Source organism: Bos indicus, chromosome 2, assembly GCF_029378745.1.
Source record: "Bos indicus isolate NIAB-ARS_2022 breed Sahiwal x Tharparkar chromosome 2, NIAB-ARS_B.indTharparkar_mat_pri_1.0, whole genome shotgun sequence".
Classification (NCBI taxonomy): Eukaryota; Metazoa; Chordata; class Mammalia; order Artiodactyla; family Bovidae; genus Bos; species Bos indicus.
This window is the reverse complement of record NC_091761.1, coordinates 88,227,988-88,246,795: the sequence shown is the minus strand read 5'-3', so window position 1 is coordinate 88,246,795 and position 18,808 is coordinate 88,227,988. Positions and strand designations below refer to the sequence as shown.

General features: G+C 40.1%; 1 protein-coding gene across 2 annotated transcripts in view; it reads left to right on the top strand.

The window, feature by feature from the left end:
- The window catches only part of FTCDNL1 (formiminotransferase cyclodeaminase N-terminal like), a 158,078-nt gene that overhangs the window by 123,090 nt on the left and 16,180 nt on the right, over nt 1-18,808 (top strand). For both annotated transcript variants that reach the window (XM_070769879.1, XM_070769854.1), the window contains one exon: nt 7-18,808. This exon is cut by the window's right edge and continues 16,180 nt beyond it. In XM_070769879.1, coding sequence (XP_070625980.1) covers nt 7-44 — 38 coding nt within the window. In that variant the 3' untranslated portion in view covers nt 45-18,808. The remainder of the gene's footprint in view (nt 1-6) is intronic.

The following is an 18,808-nucleotide window of genomic DNA, read 5'->3' as shown; positions in this document are numbered from 1 at the left end:
TTGTAGTCACTCTGAGGCTGTTCAAACAAGCAAGAGACAAATGAAACAACTTGCTACCATTCGGCCAGTCTAAGCCCTCAGCCCCGGAGAAGGCAATGGCACCCCACTCCAGTACTCTTGCCTGGAAAATCCCATGGATGGAGGAGCCTGGTAAGCTGCAGTCCATGGGGTCGCTAAGAGTCGGGCACGACAGAGCAACTTCACTTTTACTTTTCACTTTCACGCATTGGAGAAGGAAATGGCAACCCACTCCAGTGTTCCTGCCTGGAGAATCCCAGGGACGGGCGAGCCTGGTGAGCTGCCGTCTATGGGGTCGCACAGAGTCGGACACGACTGAAGCGACTTAGCAGTAGCAGCAGCAAGCCCTCAGCCCAGGCCTCTTTACTCTTGCAAAGAAGCATATTCCTGTTCCAGAGCAGAGGTGAATTGGTCACCTTTACTAACTTGGATTTTGAATGAAAGGACTAGAGTCAGGATATATGGCAAATCAACTTTTAACCAATGATGTAGTATACAGCAAACCCAATATGCTCTAAGTTTTGCCCCTAAAACGGCTTCTGAAAGTAAAAAATGGCAACATTCATTTGTCTGCCTGTCCCTGCTTTAGCCCCTGATAGCATTCCTACTCCAGAGTGGTAGGAGATAGGTAAAGAGGGAAGGTTACAGTCTCTAGTGGCCTGGAGAGACTAGCATTGAAATAAAGTAGCCACACTGCTTCTAACCCTGAAACCGGACTTAAAACACACAATCTCTGTTTTTATTAAAATAAGAAACACACATTTTAAGGAAACATTGAGGATTCTTTTTCCAAGTTCTTAAAATTTTTTTTTCTTCCTTCTAAGACATGGTTTCTAGTAATTTTCCCATACCAATTTGTGCTTCCTGTAACTGATAGTTTATTGCAATGCCTGACACATTTTATGGTACTATTACAAAATTTAACTGAAATATACGAGAATGGTGTGTTTACAAAGATTGTGCAATCCTCTAAGTTAATAGAAACAAAGTTCCTTTGGAAGAGTTAAGTGGGTTTTAAGCTACAGTATCCAGAGAGAGACAGACAGACAGATAATTTAGCCCGTCTGTTCTTCACTTTTGCTTTTCTCAGTTACCATCAGTTATGGTTGAATTCAGTGTGCATGCTACAGCAGCTGTGTGTTGAAACCAACTTCCATTAATAGTTAAGGAATTTAAAGCTCTGAGATTTTTGGACATCCAGAAACAGAATGAATCGTTTGACCTTGAATTATATGTCACAATCCCCTGTTTCAGCATAAAGGCTGCATATGTACATGTTTAATGAATAAGACCCTTAAGGTTTGCAGAAAAAAAAAGCAACACCCTAGATTTATATATTCCATAAACATGATCTTCACAGGCTAATTAGTTAGTAATTTCACCCTTGCTTGTAATATAAACCATTTTATGCTCAATAATAATAAAATCTATGTAAACCAGACTCTTTATTAATAAACATTATGTGCTTCTGGCTTTCAAATAAAATAATGCTTTACGTGCTTTTCTCTATATCATGCTTAGACTAATCACACAGTAAAAATCAAACAACTGAAACAGTGGTTTTTATCCCCTGCCATAGAAAACTGATAGAGACAACGTCAGGGCTTAAGAAATGAGATGTGAACTAAAGAAGCCTGGGATGGAGAACAGAAGACTCCAAATCCATTTTTTTAGTGTTTGGTATCAAGATAATTTTAGGCTCTTAAGACTGTTCAAGGTATGTTTTTGACTAATGGGCTGACATCAGTGGAATCACGGATGAGGGGAACTGGCTCAGAATTGCTGTTTCTCATCAAATCCTCCTGACCTGTGAGGCCCTGGGAGGAGCTAGGTGGAGCCCGTCTGTGGCTCTGTTTTGTGACTCTGTATTGTGAGCAGCTGCTGCCTTCTGAGGCAGCTCCCCCATGGACAATAACCACAGGAAAACTTCTACTTCAGTTACAAGTATCATACCAGCTGAGCTAGTCAGCATTTTATTAAAATCTTCTAACAGAAAATCTCTGGTTTGTGGAACGTGCGCTACCCTAGAATCTTTTTTTTTTAAATCTGCTTATTTTTAATTGAAGGATAATTGCTTTACAGTATTGCATTGGTTTCTATCAAACATGAACATGAATCAGCCATAGGTTTACTCATGTCCCCTCCCACTTGAACATCCCTCCCACCTCACACCCCTTCGCACCCCTCTAGGTTGTTCTAGAGCCCTGGTTTGAGTTCCCTGAGCCATCAGCAAATTCCCACTGGCTATCTATTTTACATATGGTAATGTAAGGCTTCCCTGGTAGCTCAGACAGTAAAGAGTCTGCCTGCAATGCAGGAGATCTGGGTTTAATCCCTGGGTCAGGAAGATCCCCTGGAGAAGGAAATGGCAACCCACTCCAATATTCTTGCCTGGAAAATCACATGGATGGAACCTGGTAGGGAATACCCCCATGGGGTTGCAAAGAGTTGGACATGACTGAGCGACTAACACACACAATGTATGTTTCCATGTTACTCTCTCCATACTTCCCACCCTCTCCTTCACCACCTCCCCACCGCCCCCAGCCATGTCCGTAAGTCTGTTCTCAATGTCTGTGTCTCCATTGCTGCTTTGCAAATAGGTTCCATTACCCTAGAATCTTAGCTACTGGTAATAGATCACATCCAGGCTTTAGTTTACAGGGCCCATGGAAAAATGAAAATTCGGGGCCCTTTGTTCAAAAGTTATTAAGAATTTCAAGAAGACAACAGAGCATAAAACTACGTGTGGGGCTCTCTAAAGGGGCCCGTGACACTTCCCAGGTGGCACCTTCATGAAGCTTCCTCTGCGCCAGGCAGACACAGCAATCAGTGTCCTCTGCACTGAAGTTATTTCTCCTATATTGTTCATCTCTCTGGAAGATGATATATTTTAGTCAGAGAAGAAGTCTGGTCATTTTGGAGCCAATATGGATATTTTCAATAGGATAATTCCAGATAACCTTCCCGATGATGTTATATCTAGTATAAAAACTATGAGTATTTGGAGAACTATGGAAAAACCTAATATTCATTGACAAATGAAAGTGTCTTTGCTGGGAGATATATTATTTTAAATTTAAAAGCATCCGAGGCTCTGGGAAATTATGGTCATATCACGGTCTCCTATCTGAAGTGTCTTTCTGTTAAATTACAATAACAAAATAATGATGGCAAACATTTTTTAAATGTTCACTAGGTGCTTTGTTTGCATCCATCCATTATTCCACCAAACAACCCAACTCTTTAAGATATGTAGTATCATGTTCAAATTTTAGGTGGGAGGCAGAGAGCAATTGCGTAGCTCACTTCACGTCACAAAAATGGTAAGTGACAGAGCTGAGATTTCATCCCAGAGAGTCTTGTTTCCAAAGTCCATACCCTTAACCACTGTGTCACGGCTCTTGGAGAACGTGGAGGACAAAGAGAGTAAAGTTGCTGTTTCGTACAGTTCAGACCCTGTGCTTCAGCAATTCTGCAGACAATGGCCTTCTGCCAGAGTGCCCTGTTTCTCTGTGTCCGCTGTGGTCAGCATTCATTCGGTTGTGGGGCTATACAGACAGGTAACACAGGGCCTCCAGGACAACTGCTTTGAAGTGAATTAATCCATCCAATCAAATGATTCGACTCGGTCAAACAACCGGTTTCATTAACTATTTATTTGACTTGGTTGATTTGGTTGTCTGGAAGAGTGAATGGGCAGCTGACTTTTTGGGGGCAGCATAGACACAGCCTTTGTTGGAAGTGATGCCGCTGGTGAGATGCTGAGTGACACTCATCAAGTTCTTCCTGTAAAAATCAACATCACCAGGCTTGACCCTATCAGAAGCATATTTGCTTCTTTCTTAATCAAATCTAAGCAGGTAAACATGTTGTTAATCCTTTGTGAAGGCAGCTAAATGGATTAAATAATGGGCAGAACTAGTAGAACAGAGATAAAGACAAAATACGGAACAAAAGGCAATTTGCTGTTTGTACCTTTAAGGGCGAATGCTGCTGGTAATACTTGTAAGATTTTCTTCTGTTTAGAAAGTCAAGGTTAGCATCCACATTTGTAAATTCTAAAGCCAGTGAGCAAGTCAGGAATCCCCACAGTTCTGGAAGAACAAGTTGGAGGCCAGAGGACAAGCTAGCGTTTGTTTCACTAAGACAGGTAAATGATCCAAGGAGGCTCGTGGAAATGTGGCAGAACACTGAAGACCCGAGGAATGTTTTTAAGAGGCAGGTGAATAGTCTCTTTGCTCTGTATCTTTACAGATATGTATCTTTACAGGATGATTTCACTTACCTGCATGTATCTCTTTATCACTGTTAAATATTTACAGATCAATGTTTGAGTGCCTGGAGGCTTGGGGAGCGTTACTTACCAGAAAGCACTTTTTAAAAGGTAGTTAACACTGGGGCTGATGGACAGATGAAAATGCCATCTATCTTACTTGCTTCCCTATAAGTCTCAAACCTCCTTGGGTTTGGTGCTGGCTATTCCAGTGGATTTGCTGGGCAGGAAATCTTAGACCACTCATTCTGAATGAATTCAAAGCTGTCCAAGGAGGGGCTGTTAGAAGGTAGTATGCATAGTCATAGAATAGATTTGTCTACTGTCATAGGTGAGCCTCTGTTTGAGAGAAAAACAGATGACGCTTATTCTGAGGCTGGCTTCCCTAGTGGCTCAGTGGGATAAGAATCCTCCTGCAATGCAGGATACACAGGATACCCGGGTTTGATCGCTGGGTCAGGAAGATCCCCTGGAGGAGGAAATGGCAACCCACTCTAGTATTCTTGCCTGGACAATCCCATGGACAGAGGAGCCTGGTGGCGGGCTACAGTCCACGTGTGCTTAGTCACTCAGTCGACCCTTTGTGACCCCGTGGACTGTAGCCTGCCAGGCTCCTTTGTCCGGGGGATTCTCCAGGTAAGAATACTGGAGTGAGTTGCCATGCCCTCCTCCAGGAGATCTTCCTAAGCCTGGGATCGAAGCCATGTCTCCCGCATTGCAGGCAGATTCTTTATGGTCTGAGCCGCCAGGGAAGCCCATACAATCCACAGGGTCGCAAAAGAATCAGACACAACTCAGGGACTAAGCATAAGCATTCTGAGGCTGCTTTATTCATTCATAAACATGAAACAAATATTGCCTTATTTCTGTCTAGAACTATGCTAGGAACTTCAGTGAAGCTGTGAATGTGGCAGACAAGAATGGTGCCTCCACAAAGCTGCAATTTTAGTAAGAGAAGAACACACAAATGTGGTATCTGGACATGCACATTTTCAGTAACAAACAGGACAAAACAAACAGGAACATGTACACTTATAAATTCTCAATGTTCTTTGCCCATTTCTGTAAAAGAAGCTTTTACCTGAGAGGCAAATGCAAATGCTTCCTGCCCATCACTAAAGATATGTCTAGGGAAAAACCAAGGAAGCATGGCATAGGCTCCTATAAAGATTTAAGCTGTAAACTTTAATTTGTTGTGCACTTTTTTAAAAAAAAGGCAGAGTCACAGTCACTATTGGATAAATCAAACCAACCATTTACTCTGTAAAATACTTTAACGTATGATGTATCTCATAAAGTTGAACACTTAGCCTGTTTCATGAATGTCAATTTGCTTGATCCAAAGCATAGCATAAATTGATGGACATGGGTTTCCACCACACCTTTCCCCATGTTCGATTAATTGACAGGTCAAAATAAGGATTATGTTATTCACCCATTGAACCAATTGTTCTTTAAAAATCAAGTTTTGGGGACTTCCTTGGCAGTGGTAAAGACTATGTGCTTCCAATGCAGTGGGTGTGAGTTCAGTCCCTGATGGAGGAACTGAGATCCTATCAGCCGTGAGGTGTGGTCAAAAAATAAAAAGTGAGAAATGAAAATCAAGATTTTCTTAGAGTTTCTGTGTTGCTAAACACTAGGATAATCTCATATTTAGGACTCATTTCCCGGAGAAATAATCAGTTTCTCAAGTTAGTGGTTTTGTGTAATTGACTATATTAGTAAGTTTAAGAACATTCTAGTTGCTTGTTAGCTTTGATGGAAGTCTAAGACACGGTTGTGGTTCTTACCTGGAGGTCAGGATGAATGACAGTTTTGTATTGGCCTCATTTTTCTAACTGTCTATCAAACATTTGGGGTTTGGCAAATTCTTTTAGTGAATTTTACCAAATATTTTCCCTGTAATTTTTAAAAACCATGTGTGTTTCAAAAGAAATTTATTCTACATATTTCTGGTTCATTTACACTTAGTTCATCAGGATGTTATTTTACTGGAGTCTTTTCATTATATGTAGATGGTTGGATGGCATCACCAACTCGATGGACATGAGTCTGAGCAAGCTCCGGGAGTTGGTGATGGACAGGGAAGCCTGGCATGCTGCAGTCCAAGAGTCCGACACGACTGAGTGACTGAACTTAACTGACTGATTTTCATTATCTAAGAGGTTGGTGAATCCTCTAGCAAATGCTATCTTTTTTTCTTTCACAATTTCTGAGCATAAACAGAATTTGAACTTTACAATTCTGTGTTCTCAGGAACCAGTCATTCTCAGTGCTGTTTGAAATACCAGGCTGTATTCTCAGATTTGATGATGGTGTGTCATCCAACTTTGTGGACCCCAGAGTAAAAATAAGAAAAATGATTTGATTTTAGGATAAGATAACTTTTAAGATAAATGAAAGAAAGAAAGTGAAAAGTGAAAGTGTTAGTTGCTCAGTCGTGTCCAGCTCTTTGCAACCCCATGGACTGTACCCCACCAGGCTCCTCTGTCCATGGGATTCTCCACACAAGAATACTGGAGTGGGCTGCCATTCCCTTCTCCAAGTAATCTTCCTGACCCAGGGATCAAACCTGCATCTCCTGTGTCTCTTGCATTGCAGGCAGATTCTTTATGGTCTGACCCACCAGAGAAGCCTCAACTCTAAAAGGAAATTTTCTGAAAATAATCTCCAAATGTCCCACCTACTATATAATCACTAAAAATTGATTTAAAATATTGGTTGGTGTGTGTCTAGCTGGAATCATTCGTGATTCTTTTGAATTCTAGAGTTAAAGGAATTAAGAAGCTGGAAACGTTTTGCCTCTATCTGAGGATACCTTAAATTTGCTTCTGAGAACCACTGCAGTGAATGTTGCATGTTTTAAAAAGCAAAATTGCTAATCTGAGTCTTAAAAAGCAACTTCAACATACAACAGTATGAGCTACTAGAGATTCTTTGACTTTGAATAAGAAACCTGACTTTCTATACCTGCTTCTCCACTCCACCGCCCTCCACATCTTTGTGTAATTTGGGGATAATTTGTAAAACTCCTCTAGAAGGGTAACTATGCAGGGTGATGAATGTTAACTAGACTTATTGTGCTGATCATTTCACAATATATACAAATATCAAATCATTATATTATAGACCTGAAACTAATATAATGCTATATGTCCTTCAATCTATTTGTTCCCTTCAATCCATTGTGGGTTGAAACGTTTATAAATATGATAAAAATGAATTGATAGAAAAGTGAAATTAAAAAGACATGCAAAAATATAAGTGAGATTGTAAGAACTACAAGATCCAATAAATATATAATTAATTACTCTATTAGATTAGTGTAAAAGTAAATGAAATAAAAAGACATACAAAAATAGCGTGCCATTGTTATCACTAGCCCCAATAAACAGAAAATTACTCTGTTAAATTAGTATAAAACTTTCTAAATGCTTTCTCTTGATTCCAATTTCTGTCTCATCACATGGGTTAGCAAAGAGCTCATAGCCTAGCACTAGTCCCTGGACCACACTTTGAGTAGCTGTGCTTTGGCAAACAGAGCATGGACAACCTACCCGTCGTCATTGTCCTAGGGATGTGCACCTCTCACTGTCTAACAATGGTGGTTCCTAACTTCATGTCATGCTCTGATTTTGAGTCTCTCTCCCTGGTTTCCTAGGTCCACTTGCTCCATTTATCAGACATATGTCTGAATAGTATTTCACATTTAAATTTTCAGTGATGATCTTTTGAGTTTCATGTTTTGGCAGCCTCTTTGATTCTGCCATTTCCTTTATTTAGTTCCCATGACTTTTACTTCTTAAACATCTCTCTTCTCATCTTTCTTCCTGTGGCTACCCTTCTGGGCAGGTCTCCTTCTCAGACCATTACCAGCCTCTGTCCAGTCTCAGATACCCTTCACTCATTCCTCAGCTGCATCCCTAGTAAGATCAATTTCTTGCTCACAAACCTTCTATGTCTCCCTATTGTCTGTCAAATTAAGAGGTGCCTGCCTTGCTCTTTCCTGCCTTTTAGCCTCTTCTCAAGCTGCTATTTTAGCTTAAAATGGCTCCGAGTCCCAAATCCTGACATTTGCAGCCTCCCCATCTTTCCAAGCTTACACCAAACACCATCTTCCCAGAGACATCATTGTTGGTAGATGAGTTCTGTCCTTTCCTGCAGACAACCTGTATCCCTCACTTGACACAAATACTGTTTGGCCTAGCGTAGTTTTGTAGATTAGATTGAAAAACTGCCCTCTGCTCTCCCCCATGCCCATTCTAATTCAATTATGGACAACTTGAAGTGAGTGGCCAGGCCTTCTTAATCTATATCAAAAAGTTATCAATTGCTGAGTAACATAAATTCCCTTTGCCATATGAAAAAAAGATCTACCATCATGAAGATGGTCAATTTTTCCTTAATCCCAACTCAGTTTCTTGGGTAACCATTATCATGTGTTTGGTCATTTAGGGTGCATTTTTAAGACCTTTCTATTGTTTATGTATTTAGCTTTTATGGAACTATTGAAGTAGCTCTATTTTGTGTGTAAACGTCAAAGTGAAGTGAAGTGAATGAAGTCGCTCAGTCGTGTCCGACTCTTTGTGACCCCATGGACAGTAGCCTACCAGGCTCCGCCGTCCATGGGATTTTCCAGGCAAGAATACTGGAGTGGGCTGTCATTTCCTTCTCCAGGGGATCTTCCCAACCCAGGGATTGAACCCGGGTCTCCTTCATTGCAGGCAGACGCTTTACCGTCTGAGCCACCAGGGAAGCAAGGGCTATGTAAATGACAGCTGTTAATTTTTCTCTGTGGCTTGCCTTTTTCACTTATCAGTTTGTCTTGGAAGCACAGTCATGTCAATACTTGGAGATCTACCTCACTTGGTGTTGCCCTACAGTGTTATAGGAACGGATGGTTACTTTTTTGTTATTACAAATATCTGTGTCTCTCTTTTCTAGAACCTAGCACATTGCCTTGCACATGTGAGTACTTGATAAATATTTGCAGAATTGACCAAACCAAGGAGTTTGAAAATTCCTTTGATCTGTTAACATTTCGTTTAAGACGTGAGGAATAATAACCACTGGGGCAGCATAAAGGAATTTTCTTGAGGACAATTCATATCTGGACTTCATAATTAGGGTGAAATATGAAAAAATAGAGGAGGGTTTCAAGAAGGCTAGCGAATATTACAGAAATAGAAAATAAGGGCTAAAATGAGGCTGAGGGTGAACTTGAGAATAGTCTTTCTACTTGGAGATCACTGTTCTCTCAATACAAAGACAGAAGCAGAAGGAGAGGACTGCAAACATGTTAAGCTGATTTATCATGAGAATTCTTAGATCAGGACAACTAGATTCCCCTCTTGGAGACTTCTGAGAGCAATTTGTTTCTCCTTTCTGGGAAGAAGACAATGGTCTTATCTAATAGCAAGGGGCTAGAATAGATTGACTCATCAGTCTTTCCTGTTGAGAACTTCTTAGTTCATAATTATCTTTAAGACCTTAGCTTGTTGTTGTTCAGTTGCGAAGTCTAATTCTTTGTGACCCCCATGGACTGCAGCACACCAGGCTTTCTTGTTCTTCACTGTCTCCTGGAATGTGCTCAGACTCATGTTTGTTGAGTCAGTGATGCCATCCAACCATCTCATCTTCTAAATGCTGTTATATTTTGCTTAGGAAATTCAGAATTCCTCAGGGCACTATTTTTGGGTTATGAATGGTTAAATGTTCCAAGTCATTTATTTACTTGCATTGTCCCTAACTTTTTATTTATTTATTTATTTATTGAAGGATAATTGCTTTACAGAATTTTGTTGTGTTCTGTCAAACCTCAACATGAATCGACCATAGGTATACATATATCCCCTCCCTTTTGAACCTCCCTCCCATTTCCCTCCCCATCCCACCTCTCTAGGTTGATACTGAGCCCCTGTTTGAGTTTCCTGAGACATACAGCAAATTCCCGTTGGCTATCTATTTTACATAAGGTAATGTAAATTTCCATGTTACTTGCTCCATACATCTCACCCTCTCCTCCCCTCTCCCCATGTCCATAAATCTATTCTCTATGTCTGTTTCTCCAATGCTGGCCTGTAAGTAAATTCTACAGTACCATTTTCTACTTTCTGTATATGTGTGTTAGAATGCAGTCTTTCTCTTTCTCTTTCTGACTTACTTCACTCTGTATGATAGATTCTGTATGATAGGTTCATCCACTTCATTAGAACTGACTCAAATGTGTTTCTTTTTATGGCAACCTAGATAGAATATTGAAAAGCAGAGACATTACTTTGCCAACAAAGGTCCCTCTGGTCAAGGCTATGGTTTTTCCTGTGGTCATATATGGATGTGAGAGCTGGACTGTGAAGAAGGCTGAGCGCCAAAGAATTGATGCTTTTGAACTGTGGTGTTGGAGAAGACTCTTGAGAGTCCCTTGGACTGCAAGGAGATCCAACCAGTCCATTCTGAAGGAGATCAGCCCTGGGATTTCTTTGGAGGGAATGATGCTGAAGCTGAAACTCCAGTACTTTGGCCACCTCATGCGAAGAGTTGACTCATTGGAAAAGACTCTGATGCTGGGAGGGATTGGAGGCAGGAGGAGAAGGGGACGACAGAGGATGAGATGGCTGGATGGCATCACTGACTTGATGGATGTGAGTCTGAGTGAACTCTGGGAGTTTGTGATGGACAGGGAGGCCTGGCATGCTGCGATTCATGGGGTCGCAAAGAGTCGGACACGACTGAGTGACTGAACTGAACTGAACTGAATATTCCATTGTGTTTATGTACCACAACTTCTTTATCCATTCATCTGTCGAATGACATCTAGGTTGCTTCCATGTTCTAGCTATTGTAAATAGTGCTTCAATGAACAATGGGATACATGTTTCTTTTTCAATTTTGGTTTCTTCAGTGTATATGCCTAGGAGTGGGATTGTTGGGTCATATGGTGGTTTTATTCCTAGTTTTTTAAGGAATCTCCATACTGTCTTCCATAGCGGCTATATCAATTTACATTCCCACCCACAGTGCAAGACTGTTCCCTTTTCTCCACACCTCTCCAGCATTTATTATTTGTAGACATTTTGATGATGGCCATTCTGACCAGTGTGAGGTGATATCTCATTGTAGTTTTGATTTGCATTTCTCTAATAATGAGCAATGTTGAGCATCTTTTTGTGTGTTTATTAGCCATCTGTGTGTCTTTGGAGAGATGTCTGTTTAGATCCTTTTCCCACTTTTTGATTGGGTTGTTTGTTTTTCTGGTATTGAGTTGTATGAGCTGCTTGTATATTTTGGAAATTAATTCTTTGTCAGTTGTTTCATTCGTTTTTTTTTTTTTTTTTCCCCATTCTGAGGGTAATCTTTTCACCTTGCTTATAGTTTCCTTTGCTGTGAAAAAACGTTTAAGTTTAATCAGGTCCCACTTGTTTACTTTTGTTTTTATTTCCGTTACTCTAGGAGGTGGGTCAGAGAGGATCTTGCTTTGACTTATGTCACTGAGTGTTCTGCTTATGTTTTCCTCTAAGAGTTTTATAGTTTCTGGTCTTACATTTAGGTCTTTAGTCCATTTTGAGTTTACCTTTGTGTATGGTGTTCGGAAGTGTTCTAATTTCATTCTTTTACATGTAGCTGTCCAATTTTCCCTGCACTGTTTATTGGAAGAGGCTGTCTTTGCTCCATTGTATATTCTTGCCTCCATTGTCAAAAATAAGATACCCATAGGTGTGTGGGTTTATTTCTGGGCATTCTATCTTGCTTCATTGGTCTATATTTCTGTTTTTGTGCCAGCACCACACTGTCTTGATGACTGTATCTTTGTAGTATAATCTGAAGTCAGGAATGTTGATTCCTTCAGTTCCATTCTTTCTCAAGACTACTTTTGCTATTTGGGAGCTTTCTGTTTCCGTATGAACTATGAAATTTTTTGTTTTAGTTCTGTGAAAAATGCTATTGGTAATTTGATAGGGATCGCATTGATTCTGTAGATTGCATTTGTTAATATAGTCATTTTCACAATATTCATTCTTCCTACCCAGGAACATGGAATATCTCTCCATCTGTTTAAGTCATCTTTGATTACTTTCATTCAGTTCAGTTCAGTTGCTCAGTCATGTCTGACTCTTTGTGACCCCATGAATCGCAGCACGCCAGGGCTCCAAGTCCATCACCAACACCCGGAGTTCACTCAGACTCACGTCCATCGAGTCAGTGATGCCATCCAGCCATCTCATCCTCTGTTGTCCCCTTCTCCTCCTGCCCCCAATCCCTCCCAGCATCAGAGTCTTTTCCAATGAGTCAACTCTTCGCATGAGGTGGCCAAAGTACTGGAGTTTCAGATTTAGCATCATTCCTTCCAAAGAAATCCCAGGGCTGATCTCCTTCAGAATGGACTGGTTGGATCTCCTTGCAGTCCAAGGGACTCTCAAGAGTCTTCTCCAACACCACAGTTCAAAAGCATCAATTCCTCGGCGCTCAGCCTTCTTCACAGTCCAACTCTCATATCCATACATGACCACAGGAAAAACCATAGCCTTGACTAGATGAACCTTTGTTGGCAAAGTAATGTCTCTGCTTTTGAATATGCTATCTAGGTTAGTCATAACTTTCCTTGCAAGGAGTAAGTGTCTTTTAATTTCATGGCTGTAGTCACCATCTGCAGTGATTTTGGAGCCCCCCAAAATAAAGTCTGACACTGTTTCCACTGTTTCCCCATCTATTTGCCATGAAGTGATGGGACCAGATGCCATGATCTTCGTTTTCTGAATGTTGAGCTTTAAGCCAACTTTTTCACTCTCCTCTTTCACTTTCATCAAGAGGCTTTTTAGTTCCTCTTCACTTTCTGCCATAAGGGTGGTGTCATCTGCATATCTGAGGTTATTGATATTTCTCCCAGCAATCTTGATTCCAGCTTGTGCTTCTTCCAGTCCAGCGTTTCTCATGATGTACTCTGCATAGAAGTTAAATAAGCAGGGTGACAATATACAGCCTTGACGTACTCCTTTTCCTAGTTGGAACCAGTCTGTTGTTCCATGTCCAGATCTAACTGTTGCTTCCTGACCTGCATACAAATTTCTCAAGAGGCAGGTCAGGTGGTCTGGTATTCCCATCTCTTTCAGAATTTTCCACAGTTTATTGTGATCCACATAGTCAAAGGCTTTGGCATAGTCAATAAAGCAGAAATAGATGTTTTTCTGGAACTCTCTTGCTTTTTCCATGATCCAGCAGATGTTGGCAATTTGGTCTCTGGTTCCTCTGCCTTTTCTAAAACCAGCTTGAACATCTGGAAGTTCATGGTTCATGTATTGCTGAAGCCTGGCTTGGAGAATTTTGAGCATTACTTTACTAGCATGTGAGATGAGTGCAATTGTGCGGTATTTTGAGCATTCTTTGGGATTGGAATGAAAACTGACCTTTTCCAGTCCTGTGGCCACTGCTGAGTTTTCCAAATTTGCTGACATATTGAGTGCAGCACTTTCACAGCATCATCTTTCAGGATTTGAAATAGCTCAACTGGAATTCCATCACCTCCACTAGCTTTGTTCGTAGTGATGCTTTCTAAGGCCCACTTGACTTAACATTCCAGGATGTCTGTCTCTAGGTGAGTGACCACACCATCGTGATTATCTGGCTCGTGAAGATCTTTTTTGTACAGTTCTTCTGTGTATTCTTTCCACCTCTTCTTAATATCTTCTGCTTCTCTTAAGTCAATACCATTTCTGTCCTTTATCGAGCCCATCTTTGCATGAAATGTTCCCTTGGTATCTCTAATTTTCTTGAAGAGATCTCACTAGGACCACAGCCTTGTCTAACTCAGTGAAACTAAGCCATGCCCGTGGGGCCACCCAAGACAAGTGGGTCACGGTGGAGAGGTCTGACAGAATGTGGTCCACTGGAGAAGGGAATGCCAAATCAGTTCAGTATTCTTGCCTTGAGAACCCCATGAACAGTATGAAAAGGCAAAATGATAGGATACTGAAAGAGGAATTCCCCAGGTCAGTAGGTGCCCAATATGCTACTGGAGATCAGTGGTAAATAACTCCAGAAAGAATGAAGGGATGGAGCCAAAGCAAAAAGAATACCCAGCTGTGGATGTGACTGGTGATAGAAGCAAGGTATGATGCTGTAAAGAGCAATATTGCATAGGAACATGGAATGTCAGGTCCATGAATCAGGGCAAATTGGAAGTGGTCAAACAAGAGATGGCAAGAGTGAACGTTGACATTCTAGGAATCAGCGAACTAAAATGGACTGGAATGGGTGAATTTAACTCAGATGACCATTATATCTACTACTGCGGGCAGGAATCCCTCAGCAGAAGAAATGGAGTAGCCATCATGGTCAACAAAAGAGTCTGAAATGCAGTACTTGGATGCAATCTCAAAAATGACAGAATGATCTCTGTTCGTTTCCAAGGCAAACCATTCAATATCACGGTAATCCAAGTCTATGCCCCAACCAATAATGCTGAATAAGCTGAAGTTGAACGGGTCCATGAAGACCTACAAGACCTTTTAGAACTAACACCCAAAAAAGATGTTCATTTCATTATAGGGGACTGGAATGCAAACGTAGGAAGTCAAGAAACACCTGGGGTAACAGGCAAATTTGGCCTTGGAATACAGAATGAAGCAGGGCAAAGACTAATAAGAGTTTTGCCAAGAAAATGCACTGGTCATAGCAAACACCCTCTTCCAAAAACACAATAGAAAACTCTATACATGGACATCACCAGATGGTCAACACCGAAATCAGATTGATTATATTCTTTGCAGCCAAAGATGGAGAAGCTCTATACAGTCACAAAAACAAGACCAGGAGCTGACTGTGGCTCAGATCATGAACTCCTTATTGCCAAATTCAGACTTAAATCGAAGAAAGTAGGGAAAACCACTAGACCATTCAGGTATGACCTAAATCAAATCCCTTATGATTATACAGTGGAAGTGAGAAATAGATTTAAGGGCCTAGATCTGATAGATAGAGTGCCTGATGAACTATGGAATGAGGTTCGTGACATTGTTCAGGAGACAGGGATCAAAACCATTCCCATAGAAAAGACATGCAAAAAAGCAAAATGGCTGTCTGGGGAGGCCTTACAAATAGCTGTGAAAAGAAGAGAAGCGAAAAGCAAAGGAGAAAAGGAAAGATATAAGCATCTGAATGCAGAGTTCCAAAGAATAGCAAGAAGAGATAAGAAAGCCTTCCTCAGGGATCAATGCAAAGAAATAGAGGAAAACAACAGGATGGGAAAGATCTCTTCAAGAAAATTAGAGATACCAAGGGAACATTTCTTTTATTAGTGTCTTATAATTTTCTGTGTATAGTTCTTTTGTCACCTTTGGTTAAGTTTATTCTTAGATATTTAATTCTTTTTGTTGCAATGGTGAATAGGATTGATTCCTTAATTTCTCTGATTTTTCGTTGTTAGTATATAGAAATGCAAGTGATTTTTGTGTATTGATTTTGTATCCTGCAACTTTGCTAAATTCACTAATTAGCTCTAGTAATTTTCTGATACCATCTTTAGGGTTTTCTATGTATAATATCATGCCATCTGCAAACAGTGAGAGCTTTACTTCTTCTTTTCCTATCTGGATTCCTTTCATTTCTTTTTCTTCTCTGATTGCTGTAGCTTGGACTTCCAGAACTATGTTGAATAATAGTGGTGAAAGTGGACACCCCTGTCTTGTTCCTGATCTTAGGGGGAATGCTTTCAGTTTTTCACCATTGAGATTATGTTTACTGTAGGCTTATGATATATGGCCTTTACTATGTTGAGGTAGGTTCCCTCTATGCCCATTTTTTGAAGAGTTTTAGTCATAAATGGGTGCTGAATTTTGTCAAAGGCTTTTTCTACATCTATTGAGATTATCATGTGGTTTTTATATTTCAATTTGTTAATATGGTGTATCACATTGATTAATTTGAGTATACTGAAGAATCCCTGTGTCCCTGGAGTAAGTCCAACTTGATCATGGTGTATGAGCTTTTTGATGTGTTGTTGAATTCTGTTTGCTAAAATTTTGTTGAGGATTTTTGCATCTATGTTCATCAGTGATATTGGCCTGTAGTTTCCTTTTTTTGTGTTGTCTTTGGTTTTGGTATCAGGGTAATGGTGGCCTTATAGAATGAGTTTGGAAGTGTTCCTTCTTCTGCAACTTTTTGAAAGAATTTTGGAAGGATAGATACTAGCTCTTCTCTAAATGTTTAATAGAATTCTCCTATGAAGCCATCTGGTCCTGGGCTTTTGTTTTTTGGGAGATTTTTTATCACAGCTTCAATTTCAGTGCTTGTAATTGGGTTGTTCATAATTTCTGTTTCTTCCTAGTTCAGTCTTGGAAGATTGAACTTTTCTAAGAATCTCTCCATTTCTTCCAGGTTATCATTTTATTGCCATATAGTTGTTCATAATAGTCTCTTATAATCCTTTGTATTTCTGCATTGTCTGTTGTAATCTCTCCTTTTTCGTTTCTAATTTTGTTGATTTTATTCTTCTCTCTTTTTTTCTTAATGAGTCTGGCTAAAGGTTTGTCAATTTTGTTTATCTTCTCAAAGAACCAACTTTTAGTTTTATTGATCTTTACTGCTGTTTCTTTTATTTCTTTTTATTTCTGCTCAGATCTTTATGATTTCTTTCCTTCTACTAATTTTGGGGGGTTTTTGTTCTTCTTTTTCCAGTTGTTTTAGATGGAAATTTAGGTTGTCTATTTGTTTTTCTTGTTTCTTGAGGTAGGATTTTATAGCTTCCCTGGTGGCTCAGGGGTTAAAGCATTTGCCCGCAATGCGGGAGACCCAGGTTTGATCCCTGCGTTGGGAAGATCCCCTGGAGAAGGAAATGGCAACCCACTCCAGTATTCTCGCCTGGAGAATCCCATGGACGGAGGAGCCTGGTAGGCTACAGTTCACGGGGTTGCAAAGAGTCGGACATGACTGAGCGACTTCACTTTTTTCTTTTCCCTCTTAGAACTGCTTTTGCTGCATCCCATAGGTTTTGAGTTGTCGTGGTTTCATTGTCATTTATATCTAGTAATTTTTTTTATTTCCCTTTTGATTTTTTCAGTAACCTGGGTTACTAAATAACCTGTTGGTTATTTAGAAACATATTGCTTAATCTCCATGTGTTTGTATTTCTTACAGTTTTTTTTTCTTGTAATTGATATCTAGTCTCATAGTGTTGTGGTCAGAGAAGATGCTTGATACAATTTCAGTTCTCTTAAATTTACTGAGGTTTGATTTGTGACCCCAGATGTGGTCTATCCTGGAGAATGTTCCATGTGCACTTGAGGAGAAGGTGTATTCTTTTGCATTTGGATGGAAGGTCCTGAAGATATCAATGAGATGCATCTCATCTAATGTATCCTTTAGGACTTGTGTTTCCTTATTAATTTTCCATTTTGATGATCTGTCCATTTGTGTGAGTGGGGTGTTAAAGTCTCCTACTATTACTGTGTTACTGTCAATTTCTCTTTTTATGTCTGTTAGTGTTTGTCTTGGAGAAGGTAATGGCACCCCACTCCAGTACTCTTGCCTGGAAAATCCCATGGACGGAGGAGCCTGGTAGGCTGCAGTCTATGGGGTTGTGAAGAGTCGGACACGACTGAGGGGCTTCACTTTCACTTTTCACTTTCACGCACTGGAGAAGGAAATGGCAACCCATTCCAGTGTTCTTGCCTGGAGAATCCCAGGGATGGGGGAGCCTGGTGGGCTGCCATCTATGGGGTCACACAGAGTTGGACACAACTGAAGCGACTTAGCAACAGCAGTGTTTGTCTTATGTATTGAGGTGCTCCTATGTTGGGTGCATAGGTATTTACAATTGTTATGTCTTCCTCTTGGATTGATCCCTTGATCATTATGTAGTGTCCTTCCATATCTCTTGTAATCTTCTTTATTTTAAGGTCTATTTTGTCTGATATGAGGATTGATACTCCAGCTTTCTTTTGCTTGCCATTTGCATGGAATGTATTCTTCCATCCTCTCACTTTCAGTCTATCTGTGTCTTTACGTCTGAAGTGAGTTTCTCGTAGGCAGCATATATGGGTCTTGTTTTTGTAGCCATTCAGCTAGTCTGTGTCTTTTGGTTGGAGCATTTAATCCATTTACATTTAAAGTAATTATTGATATATAGGTTCCTATTGCCATTTTCTTAATTGTTTGGGGTTGATTTTGTAGATCTTTTTTCTTCTTTTGTATTTTTTGACTATATAAGTCCCTTTAACATTTGTTGTAAAGCTGGTTTGGTGGTACTGAATTCTCTTAACTTTTGCTTGCCTGAAAAGCTTTTTATTTATCCATCAATTTTGAATGAGATCCTTGCTGGGTACAGTAATCTTGGTTGTAGATTTTTCCCTTTCAGTACTTTAAATATATCCTGCTATTCCTTTCTGGCCTTCAGAGTTTCTGCTGAAAGATCAGCTGTTAAACATGTGGGGTTTCCCTTGTATGTTACCTGTTGTTTTTCCCTTGCTGCCTTTAATATTCTTTCTTTGTGTTTAGTCTTTGTTAGTTTGATTAATATGTGTC